The 26,306-nt window shown below is 52.3% G+C and overlaps 2 protein-coding genes across 2 annotated transcripts; one reads left to right on the top strand and one right to left on the bottom strand.

The window, feature by feature from the left end:
- Window positions 1-875: 875 nt before the first annotated feature.
- On the bottom strand, window positions 876-8,801 carry LOC136484510 (aquaporin NIP3-1-like). The gene is given in 5 exon segments (XM_066481626.1): window positions 876-1,464; window positions 1,590-1,651; window positions 1,749-2,042; window positions 2,044-2,175; window positions 7,854-8,801. Coding segments are annotated over 5 exon segments (903 nt in total). The 5' UTR covers window positions 8,073-8,801; the 3' UTR covers window positions 876-1,268.
- A 12,262-nt stretch (window positions 8,802-21,063) lies between these two features.
- LOC136457208 (LOB domain-containing protein 18-like) lies at window positions 21,064-21,690 on the top strand. The gene has a single exon (XM_066457265.1). The coding sequence runs from the start codon at window positions 21,064-21,066 to the stop codon at window positions 21,688-21,690; it is 627 nt and encodes a 208-aa protein (XP_066313362.1).
- The last annotated feature ends 4,616 nt before the right edge of the window (window positions 21,691-26,306 follow it).

The following is a 26,306-nucleotide window of genomic DNA, read 5'->3' as shown; positions in this document are numbered from 1 at the left end:
AACAACGTTTCCTCAAAGCTTATAGCAGTTTTTTCACAGCTCACAGCTCAACCAAACAAACCCTAAACCAATCCAAAGCTCTATAAGAAGCAATCACTTAGAGTTTTTATATTACATGCAAGGTACGACCTAGGGTTTAGTTCACAATTAAATTAGATATAAGTTATGAGATTAGCCTTAATAACCTCAGGCACCTACATGGCACATCACCATACATGTTCCTTTTAGAAAGAAAATGAAAAGATCAGATTTTTAGATGTAGGGTTTTGGATGGGTTGTTACAGCTATGGGATCATCACTACCCTAGCTCGTTCACCCCTGGCTTTTTCGTTGCACCTTAGATTCGAAGTCCTAGTTCTCGTGATGGGTTTCTTCCTATTGCAGGTAATCTGAGTCGGAAGTTGGCTAAGCTCACTTTTCCTCAATTTATTGATGATGATAAATGATAATGTTAAGCCGTGGTTGTCTAGATGTGACAGTTTTTTTTTCTCGACTACGCAAAAGTTTTGCACGTTATTGTATTAAGTAGAGAGAATATTTGATAACACGTCTTAGCGGCGCCGTGTGTGTGGGGTGGGGGTGGGTGGGGGACAAAGGTTTTACATGTGCGCGTTGCCCCTCCCTATTGAACTGTCTAGATGTGATAGCTATTTTGAAATATGGAACTACGATAAATAACTTATAAAATTATGAATCTAAATAAAATCATCTTTTTTGAAGTTAATGAATCTAACTGAAAAGTCTGTAAATGAACAAACACTCGGTGCGTTTAACTCGAGGAAAAACTACCGGGAAGCGAGAGGGCGCCAAGCACAGGAGTGACGCGGAAAGCAATGCAAAGTTGATGGTTTCTGTGGCTGATAAGTCGAAGCTGATTTGTTGTGAGAAAAAATACTATACCATAAGTCAAATCACACATCGAGCTGATGCCCGTCATCCGGCGCATCGGCGTGGCTTTTATTCGGACACGATGATGGATCGCATCAGACCCGACACCCAAAAGACTTGTTCAAAACACACGACTCTTGCCGACCCAGAATTAATAATCCACGACACAAACCACACAGAGCACTGGACGCCGCCGGCCGTTCTGGACGAAGCAAAACGGGGCTTATTGCTACACACAGACACAGTACCTGTACCGACACGATACACTTGATACGGTACGACACGGACCACGGACGCGGGACGCGGCGTGGCCGTGCGTTACGTACGCGGAGGAGGACGCGAGGGCGTGACATGGCCGGACAATATCTCGCCCGCGCGGGTCAGCGGCGGAAGCTGCGCTGCGTGCGCGGCGTCTCGCCGTTCTCGTCCCTGAGCTTCACCGCCGTGTACACGCCGGCCCCCGCCAACGCGCCCAGCGTCGGGGCCAGCAGGTAGATCCACAGCTGCCGGTAGTTCCCCGCCGCCACCGCCGGACCCAGCGTCCTCACCGGGTTCATGGACCCGCCCGTCGTCGGCCTGCCCAGAGACACACGCGCGCGCGCGCCGTGGCGCGCTCATCAGGTCAGCTCAGCTCAGCCATGCAAGCATGTTGATCATGACATCACGTGCTACTACTGCTGCATATAAGCAAGCGGACTTACCCGGCGACGAGGATGTTCAGCGTTACAGCCGCTCCGACCGCGATCCCGGCGAGTTCACCCACCTGCATGCAAGAACAGATACAGGGCAGAACAATTCAGAGCTGAATCGATGTCACGGCACTGAGGGTGCAGCGTTTGACTGCGTGCACGCGTACGTACGGCGCGTGTGTCGGTGGCGACGGCGGTGACGACGAAGAGGAGGTTGAAGGAGATGATGAACTCGGTGAAGAAAGCCTGGGCGGTGGAGATGGTGACGTCGGGCACGGTGACGCCGCCGGAGAGGAACGGGTGGAAGACGCCCTTGAGCGCGAAGCTGGCGCAGATGGAGCCCAGCACCTGGACGGCCACGTACGCGGGCACCTGCAGCCAGGGGAAGTGGCGCAGCGCCGCGAACGCGATGGTGAGCGACGGGTTGAGGTGCGCCCCGGAGATGTGACCCGTCGACAGGATGACTGATGGTCACCGCCAGCCCCGCGCACGCCGCGTTCCCGAAGGGACTGATCGCGCCGCCGTATTTCTGGTTCACGATCGGCGCCGCCGTCGCGAAGAAGATGAGGATGAACGTGCCCACGAACTCGGCGCCGAGCTGCATGCGGCCACCACACGCGACATGCATGCATGCCCATCAGATACAGTAGGAACTACACTGTTTCCAAATTCCAAACGACATGAATCTAGCTAGAATTGACCAAAACAACATCCAATTGAACAGGACGATCCCCCCCCCCCCCCCCCCAAAAAAAAAATCCAACTGAACAGACATTATTATTTTTTATTTATTCAGCCGCAACTTTTCAGAAACTGCACCGATATTTAGCCGGGGGCCAATAATTCAGCGATCTTGTCAACCCATGGACAGATTGAGATTGGGATCGATGGACGTGACCGGCGCGCGAGAGAGCCAAAACAACGCATGCAACCACTCCGGTCACGGACGCCTGGATCCATCGCCGCGTCAACTTGAGTTTGGGACGTGTCACGTCCAAGAACCGTAGCTTATCACGAAATAATTGGAGTTGGGGGTACCATTTTCTTTGTTCCGAAAACACTGTACGTAGCTTCTTATCGACAATATAATTAGGCCCGTGTATTTTCAATTCAAAGCTGAGGAACGTGACAGGCTACCCGATTTAGTACACATGTGCAGTTCTTCCTCATGAGCTCTAATTCAGAAGTACATGGAGTAGACGCAGTTTTATTGTCACGTTTCAGAACGTCACTTTTTGACAGCACACTCTATTTATTGCCTAAAGAGTTAATTAAATGCATTGTTGGTCCATTAACTTTTACTCATGTTTCATTTAGGTCCATCAACTACGAAATTGGTTTTTCAGGTCCATAAACTTTTGAAGTGATGCATCTATAGTCCATACCTCTTCGTTTATCTTTTTAATCTGATGTGGTAGTCCACGGTGTCGTTGATCTGCCTTCTGGAGTTAGTCCACGGTCAGCACGGGCGGCGGTGCCGTGTCCAGCTGCTCCACGGGGGCAGGGTTCATGACCACGAACTGCTTCACGTAGCGGAGGACGAGGCAGACGGACATGAACGTCGGCCGCTGAGCGCTTCTGCTGAATGCTGAAGTGGACACATGGCTGCTGAAGTGGACAGGAGGTCACGTCTGGGCGTTGCGGCAGCGCGTGGGGCTGCGGCGAGCGGAACGGCAGCGTAGGTTAGCGGCGAGGGGTGCACGGGCAAGGCGCGGAGATGGTGCGCGAGGACACGGGGAGGCGACGCGATGACACGGGGAGACGACGCGCTCGGTGGCAGCACGTGACGTGGGCAGCGCGAGCGCAACGTGCGTTGCATCGGGGAAGCAGCGGACAGAGGTCTCGGGCTTGCGTGCGCATAAGCTTCACCGGGAGAAGACGGTGAGAGCCAAAGGAGACAGTCGGGGCGGCGGCGATTCTGGCCGGATCCGGCCAAGAAACTGTGCAAGGAGGGGCGGAGGGGGAAGAGGAAGTGCTGCGCTGCTCAGTCTGGCTCGGGAACGGGCGCAGCGGCGGTGGATTTGCGTCGGTGGCGCGTTTCGGTCTGGAGCAGAGCACGCTCGGTAAAAGAGGCAGTCGTCGGCTGACGCGGGATCCACCGGCCGGCGCGGTGGTAGCGAGGGGGCCGCGGCCGCAGGGCGAGGCGGGTCGGCGACAGGTGGTGAGCGCCGAGCAAAGCCTGCAATGGATTGTGGCGCAGCGCATGCAGCGACGAGCGGGGGCCTCGTCGTGCACCGACACGCCAGGAGAGCACCGGAGCCCGAGCTCTCGCCAGTTGCTTCTTTCGGAAGCCTCGTGCTTCAACGCCACTGCCTCGTGCCCTAGGCCATGCGGATATCACGCGCGGCGTTGTAGGCGAGCGCAGCGACCTCGGAGAAGGGGAAGGTGCCGAGGCAGACGCAGACGCCCTTGATGGGGTCATGGATCTTTGCCGGCCTACTTGCCCTTGCCCCACGGGTGGCTTTGGACGGCCCTGCGCCTGCGCGGGCATCTGGCACCGGCTTGGCACGGCCTGTTGCTGCTCCTTGCGCGCCCGGGGCGTCGTCTCCGTCGCCGAGGACGAGGCGTGAAAGACGAAGGCAGGCGTGCTGTCCACCTCCTCCTCCCCTGCCTCCGTCATCTCCACGTCCTCCTCGGAGACTCCCAGAACGTGGCCTCAAAGTCGTCGGCCTTCCACCGCTTGCCATTGTCGGCGGGCCACGCGGCGCCGCCGCCACCGTGGCGCACCGGCGGGCTCGAGATAACCTAGGCTAGCGACTGCTGGGCCATAGACGGCCATAACCCAGTCCAACCGAAGCCCACGCACGGTCGCCCTATCTGCTGCGCTCCTTGCTGGCTCGCTGCGTGAGCGCAGGGCGTCCGCCGTCTTCACCACCGCGTACGGCGTGGGCCAGGCCGAACCCGGCGACCTTGACATTGAGGTGCACGTCGGCGTGCCGTGTCCTGACAAGCACGTTGGACGGGTTCTGGTACGCCGCCAAGGTGAGTAGCGCGGCGTCGGCGCCCACGGCGTCGGCGTTGGCGCCAACGAGGTGCTTCACCGCGGCGGCCAGGTATCGCCGCCGCCCCTGTGGAGCAGCCGGACGCGGCGCCACTGCCTGTGCTGATCGTGGACTACCTCTAGAAGGCAGATCAGCGACACCGTGGACTGCCACATCAGATTAAAATGATAAACGAAGGGGTATGGATTAGAGATGTATCACTTCAAAAGTTTATGGACCTGAAAAACCACTTTCGTAGTTGATGGACCTAAGTGAAACATGGATAAAAGTTAATGGACCAACGATGCATTTAACTCTTGCTTTAAAAACAAGTAGTAGTACTCAATTGTGGTGTTGCAACAATGATCGAAAGTCTAATGCACCCCTAGATACCAAAGTAGTTTATAGGCCAAAACCATTTCCATTATTGAAATAAATGTTTTTGGGGATAAGACCTCAGCTGTACGTACCTATCCATTAAGCAGGGAGGAATTAAGTATGAAAGCAACATAGCGAAATACAGAAAAAAATATTTATTTGTACGTATGGGGTCACTGATTTTTGACCAAGTAACTGATTTGTTCTTTGGACTTCTCCTCGGGGGTCAATCAAGGAACCCAAATCCAGCAATTTGAAATTCATCAACCCAATACAAAATTCAAACAAGCTTATCATTTCCCGGGAGTGGTTATACCTGGAGTCTCGCACAGGGTGGGCGCCGCCTAGCCAAGCCAAAAATTCCAGCCACTTGGGTGTACTTGCAGGCGCACAACAGCACGCGTGATGCAGGCTGTAGGCCAGCATACTGGTGCAGCCTGTTCGGTTGGCTGGTTCGTATTGTGGCTGGTTCGTGAATAAGTACTGCTGACTGGTTTGTGTAAGAGAAAAATACTGTTTCGGCTGAAAATTTACGATCGTTTACGACAAGCCATAGCCATAGCCATAGCCAAACGAGTAGGCCAGCATACTGGTGCAGCCTGTTCGGTTGGCTGGTTCGTATTGTGGCTGGTTCGTGAATAAGTACTGCTGACTGGTTTGTGTAAGAGAAAAATACTGTTTCGGCTGAAAATTTACGATCGTTTACGACAAGCCATAGCCAAACGAATAGGCTCGTGATCCGCAAAATTTGCTCGTACTAGAGTTGATAAATTAAAAGAGGAAAAGAACAATTACAACTCTCTATTTACACCCAGGGTTTTCAATTTCGGTATTGCAAAAATTTCGGCCACCACCGAAACTACCGAATTTCGCGAAATTTGGCCGAAATTTCGACGAAATTTTTTTAGAGATTAACACATGAAGTATGCTTTTTTCTAAAAAAAACATTTAAATCTAAACAAATATTAGTATGATTTATGACTACACATCTATTGAATACAAAAATATGCAATATAAACAATAAAAAATTGAGTCTAAAGTTATATAACACATGTATTAGTGTATTACAAAATTTTGGATTTTTTTTAGGCCACCACCGAAATTACCGAATTTCGCGAAATTTCGCCGAAATTTTAAACCCTGTTTACACCGGCTAGAGTTGATAATGCTAAATGGTTTTCTTTTAGATTCATGCGTGCTTGTCGACGAAAGATTCCTATCTACTAGATGCCTGAACAAGGCGTTCTTCCTGACCGCCTGCATCAGATCCAATGTCCTCGCCTCGTCGGTTTCTCGCCGCCGCTAATCCCAAAGCAAATTATTCTGGCTTGCAAAGGTACTGTACTACCACTAGCAATTGGTACTGTAGATAAGACTCTTTCGCCAAAATACAAGTTAGCCCTTGTTTAGTTCCACCTCAACTTTCAAAAAGTTGCTACAGTACCTGTCACATCGAATGTTTGCGGCCCGTGCATGGAGCATTAAATGTAAACGAAAAGAAAAACTAATTGCACAGTTTGGTGGGAAATTGCGAGACGAATGTTTTGAGCCTAATTAGTCCACGTTTGAACACTATTTACCAAATAAAAACGAACGTGCTACAGTAGCCCCAAAATCCAAATTCCTGAAACTAAACGATGGCTTATTCTGGCTTGCAAAGCTACTGTACTACCACTCCCAAAGCAAATTATACAGTAGCTAATACTAGTAAGTTCATAGTCAATTGGTACACCCGCTATTTTAAATTGTAAATCGTCCCAGCTTTCCTATATGCATAGTTTTGTATCTACATATAATACCTATCTAGTGCACATATAAAACTATGCATCTAGAAGAAAAAAAAGGTAGAACAGTTTATAATTTGAAACGGAGGGAGAAGTCGACCGTCATTCAGCACTGCTTCCAGACGAAACTGCTGAAACCATGCATGTTAGTGTGATCGTGCTCTTTTGTCTCATACAGTTAGCCTGGCCACTTGTAGTCCTTAGTTTACAGGGCGCCAAATAAAGAACTAGCTTGTGCATGCCTAGAAAGAATCTGAATTGATTTGTCCTATGGAGCACAATCACAACTGCTTCAAGTTCGAAGTGTCTCTCATCAGCATGCAAAATCGAGAGATTTCAAGAACGATGTAAAGAGCCAAATTGAGCAATATATATAAGATCACAGAAATGATCAGTGATTACCTCCTGTAAGGGATCAATTTTCAACAGTCAACAACTTATGACATCGATCACGCCGACATTTTCTTTATTTTTCTAAAAAAAAGTACAGTACTGTCAGGGCTGTGTCATTACAGCCTTTCCAGACACATGACTGTTGTAACGTTAAGGGGTGTTTGGATCAGCTACTAAAATTTAGTAGGTGTGTCGGGAGAATGTTGCATAGGATGTTCGAATACTAATAAAAAAATAAATTATATAATCTGTCAGTACTTCACGAGACGGAATTTTAAGCTTAATTAATCCGCCATTAGCATATGTTTACTGTAGCAAAACATTGTCAAATCATGAACTAATTAGGTTTAAAAGATTCATCTCGCAAATTAGTCGCAAACTATATAATTAGTTTCGTAATTAATCTATATTTAATACTTCGTGCATGTGTCAAACATCTGATGGGATAACGACTAAAATTTAGAAGGGACAACCAAACACCCCTTTAGTTTTGACCTACACAGTATAAAATATGAGGATGCATGTCTGTACCCTCAAGTAATAATAGCAGAATATACAAACACAAAAACAATTCCAAAAGATCAGACGTATGGATATAAGAAAAATAAACCGCGCACTTTAGAAAAAAAATCACGGAGAGAACGAAATATGGCCCATGGCCCTCTCAAGAACGAGAAGAAGAAAGAAGAAATGCGAGATGAAGAACGTGCATGTGCACGAGCATGTGGAAGGTGGCGTACCTTGCGGGTGAGCGAGACGTCCGGCGCGGGGATCTCGACGACGCAGGTGTGCGTCGCAATGCCCCACCCCTCCACCGCCGGCAGGCACTTGCACCGCGGCATCGACTTGCGCTCGTACGACAGCGAGTCCACCCGCGGCTCGCCGGAGAACAGCGGCGCCGGCGTACCAGGCGTCGCCGGCGCGGACCCGTTCGGGGGCGTCGACCCCGGCTCCGCCATTAGTGCTAGCTGTGCTTTCTCACTCTCAAAGGCAATCTTTTTTTTTTTTTTGGGGACTGCCGGCAGTGCAGCAGAAATAGGACACGGGAGTATTAACTACATGATTTGATGGTTTTTGCTGAGGTGATGCTACGATAATGGCCGGATGGGCTCCAGCAGGCCGATCGCTAGACTACGACTGATGTATGGCTACTACTAGCGATGCATGCTGCTGGATGGTCTTGCTTTTTTTTTGTTTTTTTTTCAGCTGGGCGGCGAGCAAAGATGATGGCGAAATTTACATGATCCGGAGGCTTTTGTTGAGTTTGTGCTAAGGAATTAGTGGGGACGTATCCAGCCTACCAACTTACGCCTCGCTTCGCAACGCCGATGCTTTTGGAGATCTTGGAACTGGCTTTTTTTGTGATTTTTTTGGGGCTTGGGTTTGGATTTTTGACAGGGACTGGACTTACATGCTCCACAGGTTTTTCTCCAGGTTTGGCTACGGCGTAATGGGTGGGGAGATGGTGTCCAGCTCTCTCACAAGAACAGTCTCTTTGGCTTACTAGGATTGGGAGAATGGAGAGAGACGCATGCGGACGAGCTAGATAGCAGCAAGAACTGCGAGCAACAGATGCAACAATGGAGAATGCAAGAACGGTGGCGAGGTGACGAGAGGAGGAAGAAGCAAATGAGAGGAGGAAGAAGCAAATGGAAATGGGCAGGTGGGTGATGATGGGTTTGAAGGGCGAGATGGTGACATGGTGTATTGGTGTGGGTGCGTGGGGCTGTGTATATAGGCTGCGAACGCACATGAGGGGAATGGATCGAGGTCAATGGCATCCCTCCACTTGAGGCAGCATCTCCCAACTGCTCTCGATAATGCCCCGTTCATTTGGCTGATAAGTCATGGCTGAAAATACTGTTGGTTAATTTGTTGTAAGAGAAAAATAATATTCATTAGTTGAAAAAGTACGGCTTATAAGTCAAACGAACAGGACGAATAATGTAAACTAAAAATAGCAGTGGAAATGGAACAGCGTCATCTCAGTTGAGGAGTGCTTCGAAGTAGCTTGTTTAAGCAAAGCTTGTGACAAAATAAACGGCGGATAAGCTAGCTGTCCGGAATATTTACAGTAGCACGCTCTGTGTGCGGGGTCATTTTTTTTTTCATGAGGTAAGAATAATTTGAATAAGAATTCCGAATGAACTAATACTGAGCCCTGCGAAATTCTTCGCACCGATAAGGTGCGAAATTTTAATAGCATTGACAAGGTTTGCCACCTCATCAGATATTGTTCTCTTCTTGGAAAAATAAATTGTCTCAAAAACAAGACAAAATATCTGAATGCTCTTAGTGTAAATTATTGATAGTGGGCTAGCTTCAGAGTTTTTTCCCCCCCTGAAGCCTGCTTTCCCCTCTTTTGCGTCATTCTGTAAAATATCTGAAGTGTGCAATAATGGAAGAAGATGCATGGGATATATTTTTCTGGGAGAAATAATAGAAGATGTTCTCATGGCATGGAAAGTCGGAACTAGGGACAAGCCCATCCGAAGATTCCGAACATCGGGTGGCGTGTTCTATGTAGCGAGAACGTAATACTATAAAATTTCGTTTGTCAGGCTGTCGATCAGCATACACCTGGCCGAGTAACAAACCAGAGCTGCATGTATGTATAGAAACAATAATACTGGACTCTCATGGCATCATAGGGCCCACGTGTCGGTGACCGATTGTTCGCAAGATCTTCGGAGGAATCGGACCCTCGTTGTGAGCTTGCTGCTCATGCCTGTGAAGCCAGGACTCTGATGTTCCTCTCTCTGGCCTCTGCAATGAATCAGAGCGCTACTACTGTCATTTTGGTCCGTGCCGTTACGTCCACTGCCACTACTAGTGGCCTGTAGATTCTGAGCCCTACTTCCACTTGATCCTGACCTCTTTTTCCCCCCTCTATCAAGTGTGGTGTGGTGGTCTTGCAGGTGTACTGTACCTGTACCTGCACTGACCGATCCATGCTACGCCCCGTTCGGCCGGTAAAATTTTGGCTAAAAACACTATTCTGACTGAATTGTTGTGAGAGAAAAGCACTGTTTTGGCTGAAAAAGAAGCCAAATAACTCGAATATGGGGTAAGCCGAACGGAGCCTACGTAGCCAGGAGTACTTGCTTTGCAATCTTGTGGTTCTGAACTCTCTTTGGTCGGGTTAGACCAGCTGTGTTCTCGCACAGTCCGGCTCCAAGTCTCTCTCGATCCAAGCTTCCGAGCTGAGCACACCGATAAGGGCCTCACCACTATAACTTTATAAATATTAATTGCACTATCACTTAAATGTTTTACTGATGTGCCAATGTAGTTATTGATGAGAGAAAAAAAACATAAAAATCGGGTGTAAGTTAGAAACCATGTCTACACGAGAACCAAGACATGAATGGATGTGATTGGTAGAGAATGAAGAGAGAATGCATGTGATTGGATAAAAAAATATTCTGCAGAAACTATCCATTTGAACTATTGTTTCTATATGAGAAATTAACAGGGCCTCGTTCACTTTGCAAAAAAAGTGAACCCGATAAATAGTACCACTTTCGTCTTATTTGGCAAATATTGTCCAATCGTGGACCAACTAGGCTCAAAAGATTCATCTCGTGATTTTCAACTAAACTGTGTAATTAGTTATTTTTTTTACCTACATTTAATATTCCATGCAAGCGGCTAAAAATTGATGTGATGGAGAGAAAGTGAAAAAACTTGAAATTTGGATGGCATCTAAACAAGGCCCGGTTATAGAAACTGGACTGCCCTAAGGTCGTGAATAGCTAGGGCCCACCGATGGAAACCTGCATTCATGGCTGATGAGCGCCGGTGCTAGTAACGGGAGATGCATGCTCAGCTTCTGGCTTGGCAAGCCGCTCGACACACGAATGGCGCAGACGCATCCCTCTCTGTCTCGGTCTGAATTCTGAATGCAGAGAGCGTCCAGTTTGATCAGCAGTAGCTTGTAGCTACGCTCCTATCCCAAAGCAAAGCAAACGCCACGTCTGGTCTGATGTCTCCTTGCCAGAACAAATCATTCATTCATCCCGTGGTTACTCGCAAAGCAAACTAAAAGCCTCTCGATTATTAAACCAAACCCTGCCAGAAAAAGATCGCTACGGCAGGAGAATCATCGATGCGTCGTAGTAGTTGCAGCCGGCTTATTAGAATCTATAGTATTTTTCTCTTACAATAAAACAACCTTAATCGATTTACTAGTCGGCTTTAATACCAGCCGAACAGACCTGATTCGCCACAGCTTGTCCTCGAGCCAGGCGTCATCAGCACAACTGCTAACACTGCGATTGAAAAGATCATGCTCACAACGTGGCACAACAGTTTGCCCCACTGATGCGTCCGTGCTTTACACTTGAGCCGAGGAACCAAACGCCACCGCAAAGTTCAGTGAACCCCTTAACGAAATACACGTGAAGTCGTGTTCCAGGAAAAAAAAGAAGTTCAGTGAACCTAGCCGAGGCATCTTGGCCGTGTGGCGTCTGCGCCAGGGAAACAAAAAATGGGGGCAAAAAAGTGCTTTTCCCCGGCTCCCCTAGACGCCGCTAAACTGCCGCATCATATGCGGAGAGATCATGAAATGCGATACTAGGTAGTACCTAGTACGTATAATTTTGTTCCGTCCAATCAAAGATCTTGATCCTCTATCATGGCCGTGCCACTTAATCGTTCTTCTTCTTCGTTCTTCCTGGTCCCTTCTATTTCACAACGGCGAGGCCGAGAGGATGCAGAGGCCTGCACCTGCTGCTAGTGTGAAGAGACAATGGTGCCGGTGGCACTTTGGGTCGCTGATGCCTTGCCTTCATTGAGCAGCCTGCATGAGAGGCTTGAATCTGAGACGTTATGCAGCAACAGGATCGCCCACGTTGCAAGTGACCCTAACTGACACACAGGTGTCACTGGTTACTGAAGAAGATGGGTACACAGATCAGATTCTTTGCCTCATGCGAGCTCTGACGACGTGTTTGCCGTGACGGTGAACAAAGTTCAGCTACTACTCTACCTTACGAGCGTTCGTCTACAACTCAATACTACACAGCTTTACAACTTTTGACACCTGCACTCGGGACTGTAGCTCTGTAGCACGGGGTGGACGGATTAAAGAAGAGCCTTGCATCATGCGTACATGCCACTAAACCTGTTCGGATGGCCGGTGGATCCAGTAAACGATTCTAAATTTTCAGCCGAAACAGTATTTTTCTCTCACACCAAACTAGCCAGCAATAATAATCCACGATCTAGCCACGATCCTCCAGCCCAGCCGAACAGGCCCAAAAAGTTTAAACGTATTTTGATGCCATTACACTTTACTTTTCTCCCAAAACCATTCCGTCCACTTTTGCGAGGTGAAAAAAGTCCAAAAATACCCTCGTGTCCGATCGCCGTGTTCCTCAGCTACCGCCACTCCAGCGGTGGGCTCGCTCGCGGTGGCGACGGTGAGGCCTGACGGGGAGCTCTGGAAGCAGCAGGACTGCGCGTCCTCCACCTCGCCGCCTCCATTACCGCCTCACCGGCGTTGAGCCGCGCCACCCCGTCCCGAGCCGCCGGCGGACCGCGCGCCGCAACCCGGAGTTCCGCGCCTGCGCTGCGAGCGCTCTCCGCAGCCGCGGCCGTCTCCACCGTGGCCGTGCTGCGCTCGCGGGCTCGGGCTCCAACGAACGCCCGCGGGCTCGGGCAGCGCGCCGTGCGGCGCTCGGCGGAGGCCGGAGGGCACGACGGCTCTCCCAGCCTAGATCCCGGCGGGCGGCAGGTGGCTTCCCCAGGCGCTGCAGTGCTCGCCGGCCACAGGAGAGAGAAGGGAGAGAGAGATAGGGGCATTTTAGACGTTTTTTTTTACCGGACCCACCCGTTAGGGCTGTTATTAAACGGTAAAAACCAGACAAGAGACCGACGGAATGGGTTGGGAGAAAAAAAAGAGAGTAAAGTGTCAATCTCTCCTGACTGCACACAGGAGAAGGCTCGTTAAAGAAGCCACTCTTCTTCTGTCCAATCTGTTCCTGCAGCAGCAGCTGACGCTGGCCCAGCAGGCCTTTCGTTGTCGGCCATCAGTCCCACGCCGGAAAGGAGCGGAGAACCTCGAGGCTCCTCCGCTTTACCCCGTCGGTACGGTAGGTTTTATTTCACCGTTCAGCACTCCTGTGGCCACTCACTCGTGACAAATTCCTTCATGCCTGATCGCCTCATGCAACCGATCGATCACCAACTCACCCAGAGTCAACACACGTTGGAAAGCAATCGCTGCCTCTGCCTCCCCTGGGGAACGAACGACCAACCGATCGAACCGTCCGTCCGTCAGCAATTCCCCGAGGCAGCGCAGCGTGTCCCCGGCGCGAAGTGTGTGGCGGGAGGCGCGCGTTTCTTTGAGGCCGTCCGTTGAGTTGTGCCCGCATCCGCATGCATGCATGGAGGCCGCTGGCGCTGGCCGCAGGGGAATGAGTGAAATGATGCGTCATCGGACATCGATCAGCACTCCAGATGCCAAGCGAACAATCGAGCACGGAAGCATTGGGGCCTGCTGCTCCTGTGTTCTGAGCAGTGAAAAGGCGCGGCCTTTTTCCCGGTTGGCATTTGGGATTTGGCAGCGCGAGGGGATCGGCGGCCATGGAAACGGACACGGCTACCTAAGCGTAGCTTCTCTTTAGTCGTGGCGATCATAGACTCGGCGAGATGCGACTATGCGACACTGTGAAATCTTTGTTTTCAGGCCATGAAGCAAGGCCTAATTGTTCAATCTGTCGCGCCATCTTGTCTGCTTCGTTCGGCAGTTCAGGAGGACGCATCAGTATCAGGACAATAATTGACATGTGTTGCGGCCATTCTTCTTCTTCACTTCTTCATTGTACTAACAGCAAGCATGTAAATAAGAACCGAGGCAATTATGAAAAGAGCTGAGCTTGCTTTGGCCTTTATTATCACTCGTCAAATGTCCGATGGCGACGGATCTAGCAGGCCGGCTGACGAAAGCGAGAGCGGGCCGGCGACGACGAAATAGCCGATGCCAGCCACCCGAAAGTCGCCGATAAAGGGGAATAACAAGAGGGTCTCGCAAATTTTCATCTGCAATCAATCTTCTTCCGCGGGCCAATGATGGCCGTGGGGGAAAAAAAAGGGAAAAGGACGCGTGAATTTGTGCTCGTCGTGGGCGCCAGGGCCTGGGCAGGGGTAGGGGCCAGATGCCCAGATGCTTGCTCGCTGCGGCGGTCAGGCACAGGCAGGACTGCAGGAAATGTTTTTGTACTCCTTGTGTTCCACTCCACCAGGAGGCGCATGGAATGTGGTGCAGAGCTGGAATGATCATTACTGACGGTGCTGCAACATGATTGCTTGGTTTTAACACACTCATGTTGCGATTAGGCGCTAACTGATGATCCGGTTAAGGAGAAGGGGTTGCATTGGTGAGTGTCCAGTCATTGTGATCTGATCCACACGCGGACGCGTTTGGATTTGCTGACGAGGAGATTCATTGAACAGGACAGCACGGCGTACCGCACCGCCTGTAGCTTTTCTCACGGGAAAGCGTAGTCAGGCGACGGGGCGACACGCGACAGGCGACGAGAGGTGGTGCGCGCGGCCACTGTGCGCGGAGAGCTGAAGCGGGAGAGGCTAAAACGCACGCACGGCGGCATTTTCCGAAGCCCGAAATAGTAATGCACCAGCTAGCTGTACATGGTGCCTGTGCGTGCAATCGTGGGCCATGAAGAGTCGATCGAAAGAGATGTAAAGAGGCATGGATGATGGATCATCATCCAGCGGATCGAGCAGCACAAAGCATCTGTTCTCGGCAGCTCGATCGGTTCCATCAGGCACATGTGCACGCACTGTCGCTCGCAGGCACGTCAGTTTGACACCGAAACGAAGCATGAGTACGCGACAGCGCAAAGCGGAAAACTTGAGGCCGGGGAAGGCGGTGGCATCGCTTGGAGGTGAAAAAAAGCTAGCTAGCGAGCTAGCTAGGGCCGGGGTTTGGCGCGAGCGACGCTGGCCTCTGGATTTCCCTTTTGCTCGCCGGGTGCCGGGGCTTTTACTCTCTCCTTGGCGTGCATGCGGTCGGCATGCGGCGGATATCTGATATGATCGTCGGGCGGTGGTAGTGGGAGACAAGGGGGGCGAGGAGAGTACTGCACGGCTCCAGCAACAAGACTGCTGCTGTGTGCACTAACGGCGTTGTCAGCGTGGAATTGAAAACCAATCGAGTGAATCGGCCATGGCATGCATGCCCGTCGTGTTGGCAACTCGGCATGGAGACTTGGGGGCGTGTTTGCGCACCTGGACCAGCATGGCCTAGCCAGTCCAAACGGACCAGGTGTGGGCAGGCCTGCCCCAACTGCTGCAACGCAGCTTGTTTGCGCACCTGTACCGATTCAGCCCGGTCCAGACGAGCTGGTGTTTGTGACACAATACTCAGCTGGGCTCAAACGCCAACCGCCACCAACTGCCGAGCACAGATTGTGTTTGCCAGCTGCTGTGCTCGGCCTGGCCCAAAGAGAAGGAAGAACAGCATGATCAAATAGAGAAGCAAACACTTTGAATGAAAATGTACAAAAGACATAGGCCTCAGACTAATTCCATTTAATCAACACATACATTACCGGCTACATTGCATAATCAAAGAAGCAAATTAAGAACAGTAGCAAAATTAAGTAGTTTGGCAAGCCGAGAAGGGCAACAAGTTAACAGAAAAGAGAGTACATGAATCAAAGTGACATGTAGCCAGCTAATGCAGTCATCCTATTGTGTCATCATCGGCCTAATTAAAACAACAGCTGTGGCACATGAACAGCTTGAGTGACAGACCAACTACAACCATAAATAAGATCAAGATGACAGCATTTTTACAACAGCCTTGCAGCCCAGGTGAATGAGGATAGATTTCAGAACCTTGAGCTGTCACCAGTTCATGGGATGCTGATGCATCCCCATGAGGGGCATCAATTGGTAACAGCAAGGGTTCTTGAGGTACCCTTGCATTAAAATCTCTAAGAGCGTCATCATAGTTGTTGTACTTCTGATAGATAGCCCCTTCTTCCCTAAGCACTTGCTTAGCACACTCATACCATGTAAAATAAATCTTAGGTTTCTTCCCTTTAAAGACCACATAGCAAGGAGGCATTCTCTGAAACCAACCAAATGTAGAACATGTAAGTGGTCTGAATGACATGCCTCAGTCGACCATTCAGTTTGAATGATGGTGAACATCATCGGCTACTTGATAAAAAAATTAGCCTCAGCTTAGTAGTTTGGTGGTTTTTTTCCTTGTTTAGTCATTGGTGGCTACCACGAATTGTAAGAACCAAATAAAGAGGCAAATAAACAACAGTTGCACTCACTGCCATACAGACCTTTTGATCAGTTGCACTCACTGCCATCAGTCATCATAAGAGGATGTTGCTGCTATGGAGTACAACTGAGCATAAGTTAGAATGGAAGGATAGGCAAATAAAGAACAAAGCAAAACAACAAAACCATCAAAACAAGAATAAGGTAGCCACCTCATATTTGTTTTATGCATCATAGGCCTTTAAATCCCACAGTTACCACCAGGGCATAAACAACACAAATAGGCAACTAGTTATCAAATAAAAAGTAGCCAACAGAGGCTACAAATAAGTTTCTTACAATACCAAGTTCAGCCCAACAGCCAAGGGCTCAAATGTTCCCAAATCCTTGCCTATTGTTAGCCACCCTCCTAGGCAAACTACACCATCAAGGTCAGGTGTCAAAAGAACAAGCGGACTGCACAAAAGCTCATGTTGTCAAAAGAAGAGAGAGTGGGTGAGGGAGGGTGGAGGAACTATACATCTCTACAGTCAACCCCCTCCTGGCCTTCTAGTCCTTCATGTGTAGTGGAACTACACATAATAGTTTTTGGCCAGGAAGGTCCTAAGCCAAAGGGCCCTGTGGGCATCACTCATGTTCACAAAGCCCCTGCCTTGGGCCTTGTTGTCCAGGAGGAAGGTGTAGGCAACAATGAGTACCTCCTCACTGAAGCCAGGCATCTCCATCACAGCAAGGTACAGATTGGCATCAACATGGGCAGGTCCAGTCTCTCTAAGAGCATTGGCCACATTGTTCACAGCATCTGACATGTTAGTCAACATGAGCATCTCCTCCTCAGAGAAGTTCCCTCTCTTCCTCTTTGGGCCAGCAGTTGAGGAGGTAGGAAGCAGTTCAGTGGCCTTGCTATCCCCTCCCTGTTCACTGGGAACTGTGGTGTGGGTCAAAGGAGGACCATCAGCCTTGGCACCAACACTGTCAGCCTGGTTCTGCCCTAAGGCTTCACCAGACCCAAGTGCAAACTTGCCTGTGGCCATGGCATTAGCAAAGATAGCCTCTATCTCAGTGTAGAACCTAATAGGGCAGTTAAGAAACTCTGCATCTTTAGGATGGTCCTGCAGAGTTGGGCAAATGTAGTTTAAGAAAGGTAAATATAGGTAGTCAAGGCAAAGATGAGATCAAACTGCTACCTTGCAGTGGCCAAGGTAGTGCTCTTGCTCAAGCATGATAGCATGAGCCTGGTCATCCCAAAGAGCACCACTAAGGTCCTTCAACTTGCTCACCCTAGCCCATTTCTGCCTCCACTTCCTCAAGTGGTTGTACACTTGAGTTGGGCTAACAACCTCCTCACAGAACAGCTTGAGGGCTTTGGCCACAGAATTCACATCTTTGTCCTTGAAAACCTTGTTAGGCCTGCTACCATCACTAACAAGGGCAGCCATCCTCCTTAGCACAAAGCCAAAGGTGGTGTTGGTCCATCTCATTGCCCTCACAGCCCCATTCCCAGCCACAGAAGCAGCAACATCAACAGGGTTTGCTGCACCTGGAGCAGCACCAGCACCAACACCAGCTGCAACAGGGGCAGCAGCACTAGCACCAGCACCAGCTACAACAGGGGCAGAACCACCATTGATGAGCTGCTCCATCTACAAGCATGTAAAAATGTAACATGATTTCAGCTTAATGTACCCTGCTAGGCATCAACATGAATGTGAAATGAATGCATATGAACAAAAGCACGGCTGCATCTTGTATGTGATGCCTCCCAGTGCTAAATTTGGACAACATCATCGATCAATGATGGAACAAAAAACTCAGAGCAATAGTAATCAGAAACAGATCAACATTCCTAACAGATCAAGAACACCAAGGTACAAGTAACACTAACAACTGCATCAAACAGTTATGAACAACAAGGTACAATACTAATCTGAAACAGATCAACAACCCTAACAGATCACGATCCCAACAGATCAAGAACAGCAAGGTACAAGTAACCCTAATAGGAGCATGAAGCGGTTATAACAAGTATGAAACCCTAACAGATCATGAACAGCAACGAACAAGAAACCCTAAGAACTTCAAGAAGCACCACAAAAAAGAAGATTGGGGGTCGATTTCACCTTGGCTCGGGGTCCAAACAACGGAGAGGAGGCAGATCTGGAAGTAGAGGATGCAGATCGGGAAGAAGACGAAGCAGATGCGGACGGAGAAGAAGAGGAACACCGCCGCCACGGAGTCCCAGCAGCAGCCGGAGCGGGGACGCGGCGAAGAACCTCGGCGCCGGTGACCGAACCCACAACCAGCCGGAGGTCGCCGCCGCCGCCACGCACCACCACTCACCGCCGGTCTCTCACGAGGGAGGTGGAAGAGCAAGCACCGAGTGAAAGAAGGAGAGAGTGGAGAGTGGGAACCCGTATATAAAGGCCGGCGAAATCGCCGCCATTTCGCTTCACACGCGGCGGCCAGAGCGGAGAGCGGGGACACGCGCGAAGAAGTTTCCCCTTCCCGCCAGAGCCCGCGCGAGCCACCCCGCCGCCGCCCAAAATCGCCTGCGTGCGCCGCCACGAGCTCGGCTCCAAAGAAACGAGGGTTTTGGTCGTTTCCAGAGAGCCAGGCGGAGAGGTCGTTTTTGGCTCTGGGAAGCCAGGCTCGCTTGCGGGCCACGACCACAAATATGGCAAGTTGCAGCCCACGGGCGCAGCCGGGCCTCCGGGCCAGGGTCGCAAACGCGCCCTTGGAGTCTAGCACTCTCCTCAATTGAAGACTCCAACACGACGGCCATGCATTGCCTCGAACTCGCGCCATTGCGTCTCTCGCGACCTGCCCGCTGCAGGCGCCCTTGCCAAAGCCTCCGATCCGGTCGGGTTCGGGCCCCGGACCGCTCCGGCCGGCGCTAGCTAGGTCGGAGTGGGCCAGTGAGGGGAAGAGAGGCTGGCCATGGCCGGGCGTCGTCCCAAACCTCGGCGATCGCCTCTTGGTGCGCGAATGCACGGCGAGCGAGGATGCGGGTGTAGTGCGTCGTCTGCTTTGGTCAGGTTGGGAGTTGGGACGTTGGACGATCGAACGGGGCCAACGGGATCATCACCATCGTCATCATGCAGGTTTGAAAGCCAGTGAGTGCGGACGCGTGCACAACTCTCACTCTGCAGCGCCGGATTGCCGGCGATCAATTGGAATGTGATAGTCGGACTTTGTGGTGGTCAAGTTGTCTCAAGTTCAGTGGCCACGCCAGCCACAAAAGGAGCGGATATAGGCTGATTGTGAAATCGAATTCTTCACTTTGTACACCTGGCAACCAACACATGAGATCGGAACTTTTTTTCTTTTTTGAATAAGGTCTGCAGATATATATATATATATATATATATATATATATATATATATATATATATATATATATATATATATATATATATATATATAATGATGAACCAAACCAAACAAATGCGTCGTATAAGTGTATAACGCCGTAGGTACTACACTACTTTTACTGTGCCGAATCTGATTTCTATATACGGTGGGCTGGACTCCGTAGCTAGATTTTCACGGGCCCGGCTACCTATCTGCGCGTGGACCAACTATTGAAAGAAAAACTTTAGCCCAATCCAAATGTAATCAGCGACCCAACGCCAGTACGACAGCGAGAAACGCGAAGTGGGCCTGAGCTAATCTTAAACTCGGGTGCCCAACGGGCCAAACCCAAACGGTCCTGTATTATAAGGGAAATCCTGTGCTGCTGACAAATGCAAAAAGGATCATCATCCATCACGAGTACGGAGATTCCAAGCTATAGCCACAGTCTGCGTTATATACTCTTGTAAGGAAGCATTTTTTTTAATAAAGGTCGGCAGGAGATCCGTGGAACATTTTTTTTAAAAGTGTGGAACATGTATATTGACGAGGCTTTTACATGCATACCATTAAAAAAGTTTGTAATTACACACAAGCTATTAAAAAAATTGACCGCACACGAGTGCTATCGTTCTGAACTTCTTTGTTCTCCAAGCCATTCCGTCGGTGTTCTGTTCGTTTTTCACCGTTTGGGAGTCATGACAAGCAGGTCCGGTCAGTCAAAACGTCCATAATACCCCTCTCATACCTATCCTCTCTCTCTCTCAAACTCTCTCTCTCAAACTCGATCTCTCTTCTCGTGCGTGCGGCCGAGGCGAAGCTCGCCAGCGCCCGCGGCGGCTGGCCGGGGCCGAGCTCGCTCGCGCTCGCCCGCACTCGCGACGGTCGGGGCTAGGCTGGGCAGCCGCGCGGAGCAGCGGCGCCGAGGCGGTCACCTTGAGGATGGCCGCGGCCAGAGCGGCCACCATCAGCAGCACCGCCATCTCCTTCTTCTTGGTCGCGGCGGCGCGGGAGGCGCGCCTGCCCTCGCTTGGGCGCGGAGCGCGCGGCGGCACAGCGCGGCGGGCACGCCCACGGCCGCGAGCACGAGCGCTGACGGAGGGGATGGCGGCCGCGAGCTCGAGCGCGAGCTCCGCCGAGCGGGGCTCTACCGGCTGCAAGCGCGAGGGGAAGCCGGGCGTGGACGAGGACGCCGCTGACGGAGGGGATGGCGGCCGCGAGCGCGAGCACGAGGCCGGGCTGGACGCCGCTGCCGCTGCCGCTGCCGGAGGGGATAGGCGGCCACGAGCGTGAGCGCGAGGCCGGGCGTGGACGCCGCCGCCGCTGACGGAGGGGATGGCGGCCGCGAGCTCCGCTGGCCGCGGACGCGAGCGCGGGGCTCTGCCGGCCGCGAGCTCGAGCGCGAGCTCCGCCGAGCGGGGGCTCTGCCGGCTACGAGCGCAAGCGCGAGCTCCGCCAGGCGCGGACACGAGCGGAGGAGGAGATGCCAGACGACGAGGAGCAGGCGGTATCGGGGCAGGGGCGCCGTGCGAGGCGTGCAGGACGTTGTGGCGCAGGTGCGTGCCGGGCAGCGTCTTCGCGCCCTACTTCACGGCGGACGACTTCGCAGCCATGCACGGTGTCTTCGACGCCAGCAACGTGTCCAAGATGCTGGAGCGCATCGAGCTCCCTGAGTCGCAGCGGGTGGCCGCGTTGACGCTCGTTGTGGAGGCCAAGGCGCAGCAGCGGAACCCCACCTTCGGCCGCGTCTCCTACATCCGCATACTCCAGGAGGTGAATGACAAGGCCAGGGAGCAAGTGGACGCGGTGCGGGAGGAGATCGCCAAGGAGTTCGGCGCCCTGGCCGCGGCCGAGCCCCTTCCCGTTCCCGGCGTGCGAGCGCGAGCGGGAGCTCTGCCGGGCACGGGTGCGAGCTCCGCCGGCGTCGGACGTGAGCACGAGCGGTGTAGACTAAAGAAGTAAGAGGATAGGACGAGAGAAGGGTATTTTGGACCTTTATACTGACCGAACCCACATGTAACGGTGAAAAACGAACAGAACACCGACGGAATAGCCTGGAGAGCAAAGAAGTTCAGAACGATGACACTCGTGTGCGGTCAATTTTTTTAATGGCTTGTGTATAATTACAAACTTTTTTAATGGCATAGATGTAAAAGCCTCTATATTGAGACACTAGGTAAACGCCCGTGCGTTGCAACGAAAAAAATACCATTATCTTTTTTGCTGTCTTAGGGGAAAAAACCATTTTTTTGGTTGTCTCCGTGTGATCAACGATTCTTATTTCCTTTGGGCTTCAATTTATTATGTTCTATCCATAAATCATCTGTCAACAAGAGGTTTGATCATGAAAACCAAATTTCAGTACAAGAACGCTCAACTCGTCAAGAATTCTCTATTGTGAAATAAGGCCAACAACGCTCCAATCTTAAGTTGCACAAAATCTCGCAAAATAAGCATTTTAACACAAAGCTTCATAGAGTCCTTATGTATTTATCCCATGCGAAGCTTCAGAGTCTATATGTACTTTGTTGATCAGTTCATTACTATAGGTGCCAGAAGGCAGCAAGCAATACTAGGCTATCACACTTTCGAGTCACATGCACTGCATGATAAAATAAGTTACCAAAAAAACAGATGGTACAAGCATCCTACCATTGCAGGCCTTATACTAGGACAAAACACATGCTCCTGTCTCATCTCATACAAATGCTTCACATGGAGTGATGGGAGTAGAGCGCACAAGGGAAAAGCTAGTAAGGGCGATATCGCCAACTGTGCCCTTCGCCACCTCTGCCACTATCTCTTCGGTCGACACATGTTGCGGCTGCGCAGGGGGTAAGAATGGGAGGCTGCTGGCCGTTGCTTGAACCCTCGGTGGCGAACAGGCGGCGCCGTGGCCGGCGCCTCGACTCTGAGCAACAAGGAGGGGACGATGAACAGTGCTATGGCTGGGCACCCAAGGGAGACGGTGAGTCTCAATCCCAAGTTGTTCTCTTCATTAATCAAATGGTCTGCCTTATAGGCGGATTACAAGCATGCCACTAATTTAGGGATAACAAACTAAACATGCATAACAAACTAAGCATGCAGCTAACAGACTTGCAACAAACTCCATGCAAAGCTCATGTGATCTAACCGACTGAAGCTGATCCAACTCAGCGGAAGCCGCCCCCTAGCCACTGTTGGCGCGTTGCCTCCTCTGGTACACTTGGCCCACCATAAAATCTCTCCCCCCGTCGGCAAACAGCTCGTCCTCGAGCTGGAACGAGGGGTAGGCTGCCCGGAACGCCTCGACAGATTCCCATGTTGCCTCGGATGCTGGCATGTTGGCCCACTAGACAAGGACCTGCCACTCGCCGCGCCGAAGGCTGGCACGTAGGACCCGTTCCGGCTGTTGTAGTTGCCTGCCATGTTGGAGAGGAGGTAGAGCCGGGAGAGTAGCCGGCGGAGCGCCGCGGAACGGCTTGAGGACGCCGACATGGAAGACGTCGTGTATCCTAGCGTCGTCCGGGAGACTTAGTCGATAGGCCACCGGACCGATGCGTTCTAGCACCTGGTAGGGCCCCGCGTACTTGGGGGCCAATTTGCCGTGGTGGCCGGGGACCAGGGATTTGGTGGGCCGGTGCAGCAGGCGAAGGAGCACCCAATCCCCCACCGCGAACTCCAATTGTCGATGATGGGCATCGTAGTGGCGACGAGCATACTCCTGTGCCTGGAGGAGGCGAGCGCGCACCTCCTGCAGGAACTCGTCACGGCTAGAGAGCAGAGCGTCGACGGTGTCCGTATGAGCCGAGGCCGGCGCATAGGGCAGCAGTTCCGGGGGGTCCCGGCCATAGACGACTTTGAACTGCGTCGTGTGGAGCGCCGAATGGAAGGAAGTGTTGTAGCAGTACTCTGCCCATGGGAGCCAGTCAAGCCAGTCCCGCGGATGATCGCCGGTGATGCACCGGAGGTACATGGCGATGGTCTTATTGACAGCCTCCGATTGTCCGTCCATTTGGGGGTGGAAGGCGGTGCTCAGCCGCAACTGGACGCCAGCGCGGCGGAACAGGTCACGCCAAACGTGACCGGTGAACACCGGATCGCGGTCACTGACTATGGAGTCAGGAAACCCATGTAGCCGGACGATCTTGTGGAAGAATGCTCGAGCCACTGGCGTTGCCGTGTACGGGTGCCCCAATGGAATGAAGTGGGCGAACTTGGAGAATCTGTCTACCACCGTAAGAAGAACGCTCTTGCCATGCACCTTGGGCAATGCCTCAATGAAGTCCATCGCGATGTCCGCCCATACGCGGGACGGCACCGGCAACGGCTGGAGAAGCCCCGCAGGGTGTAGTGCCTCCATCTTGTTCCGCTGGCAAGTGCAGCAGGCGCGGACGAAGTCGCTGACGGTGCGGCGGTCATGGTCGAGGTAGAAGGTGGAGCGGAGGTGTTGCAGCGTTTTCTGGACGCCCTCGTGGCCCGCGGTGTGGGCGAGCTGCAAGATGTCAGGAAGTACAGCCGACGCGGGAGGCACGAAGACGCGACCATCGTAGATGATGAGGCCGTCACGGACACTCCAGTCCCCGCCGTGATTGCCTGCCGCGACGGCATCCCGGCGTGCCCGCAACTCCGCGTCCTGGGCGAGCTCCTGGCGCAAGTCGTCGTAGAGGGCGAACGTGGGCATAGACATAGTTGCCAGGAGAGAGGTGTCACAGTCACAGGTCATGGACAGGGCCATTAGAAGGGGCGTGTCGCCGTCGCGGCGCGACAGCGCGTCGGCAACCGTGTTCTGTCGCCCAGGATGGTACTCGACCCTGAAATCAAAACCAAACAGTTTGCTAATCCATTAGTGTTGTGAAATGGTTGACAAACGCTGATCCAGCATATATTTGAGGGCGTAGTGGTCGGTGCGGACGGCGAACGCGCGTCCCCACAGATAGGGGCGCCAATGCTGCACCGCTCGAACTAGGCCGATGAGCTCGCGCTCATATGCGGCCACCTTGAGGTGCCGGGCCGCGAACGGTCGACTGAAGAAGGCGAGTGGCCCCGCGCCCTGGTGAAGGACTACACCGAAGCCCGACCCGGATGCATCACAGTCCACCATGAACTCTTGCTGAAGTCTGGAAGATGCAGGACAGGAGCACCGGACAGGGCGGCCTTCAAAGCCGCGAACGCCTCCTCTGCGGTCGCGGACCACTGGAACGCGTCCCGCTTGAGCAGCTGTGTGAGTGGACCCACGATGGTGCCGTAGTTCTGAATAAAACGTCGATAGTATCCGGCCAAGCCTAGGAACCCGCGCAAGCCTCGGACAGAGCGCGGCTGTGGCCAGGCCTGGACGGCGTCCACCTTGGAGCGGTCCATCGCGACGCCCTCGGCCGAGATCACGTGGCCAAGGTACTGGACCGACGACGAGGCAAATGCGCACTTGGATCATTTAAGGTGCAGTTGATGTTCGCGCAGGACGTCGAAGACAACGCGGAGGTGTTGCAGGTGCTCGGTCCAAGACGTGATGTAGATGAGGATGTCGTCGAAGAAGACAAGCACGCAGCGGCGCAGGAAGGGCTTGAGGACGAAGTTCATCAGGGCCTAGAACGTCGATGGCGCATTTGAGAGGTCGAATGGCATGACCAAGAATTCGAAGTGGCCATGGTGTGTGCGGAACGCCGTCTTGGCCACGTCCTCTGGATGGACACGGACTTGGTGATACCCGGAGCGAAGGCCGAGCTTCGTGAAGAAGCGTGCGCCATGAAGTTCGTCCAGAAGTTCCTCGACCACGGGGATGGGGAACTTGTCCTTCACTGTGGCAGCGTTGAGAGCCCTGTAGTCGACACAGAATCGCCAGGTCTTGTCTTGTTTCTTAACCAGAAGGACAGGCGCCAAAAATGGGGAAGTACTAGACCGGATGATGCCCTTCTGCAGCATAGCCTCACACTGCGCCTCCAACTCATCCTTTTGTAGCTGGGGGTACCTGCAAGGGCGTACGGCTACCGGATCAGTAGCCGGCTTGAGATGGATGCGGTGGTCACACGGACGTGCTGGCGGTAGGACGGATGGGGGTTGAAGATGTCGGTGTAGGCGTCCAGGAGCCGCTCCAGGAGCTGCGACTCCGTGCCGCGGGCAGCGTGGACGCGGGCAGCGTGGAGACAGCCCGTCGGTGGGATGTCCGTGCGGGTCGACCCGATGCCCTTCCACAGAACGCGTGCGGCCACGGTGGTTGAATGCCATGCAGAGGTCATCGAAATCCCACAAGATGGGGCCCAGGGTGCGCAGCCATGTGACACCGAGGACCATGTCGTAGCAGTCGAGGGGAATGGAGTAGTAGTTCACCGTGAAATGTTCCTCTCCGATCCGCAGAGCGACGTTGTGGGCAAGACCCCGACAAGCCACGCGGTCGCCGTTGGCCACGACGACGTGGGCGCCGCGGCTGTCCTGGAACTAGAGCCCGGTGCGCCGAGCTGCCGAGGCACTGATGAAGTTGTGGGTGGAGCCAGAGTCGAGCAACGCCGTCAGCTCGTGTGCGCTGATCTGGACGCGAAGTTGCATGGTGTCCTCTGCGCGGATCCCCGTGATAGCGGAGAGGGATATGAGCGGCTCGT

Source organism: Miscanthus floridulus, chromosome 1 (genome assembly GCF_019320115.1).
Source record: "Miscanthus floridulus cultivar M001 chromosome 1, ASM1932011v1, whole genome shotgun sequence".
NCBI classification, from domain to species: Eukaryota; Viridiplantae; Streptophyta; class Magnoliopsida; order Poales; family Poaceae; genus Miscanthus; species Miscanthus floridulus.
Note: the sequence above shows the minus strand (reverse complement) of the source record. Positions and strands in the feature narration are given on the sequence as shown.

Bases quoted from the DNA above. Each gene is read 5' to 3' on its own strand.
- LOC136457208 (XM_066457265.1), top strand. From the start codon at position 21,064: ATGGCGGCCGCGAGCTCCGCTGGCCGCGGACGCGAGCGCGGGGCTCTG.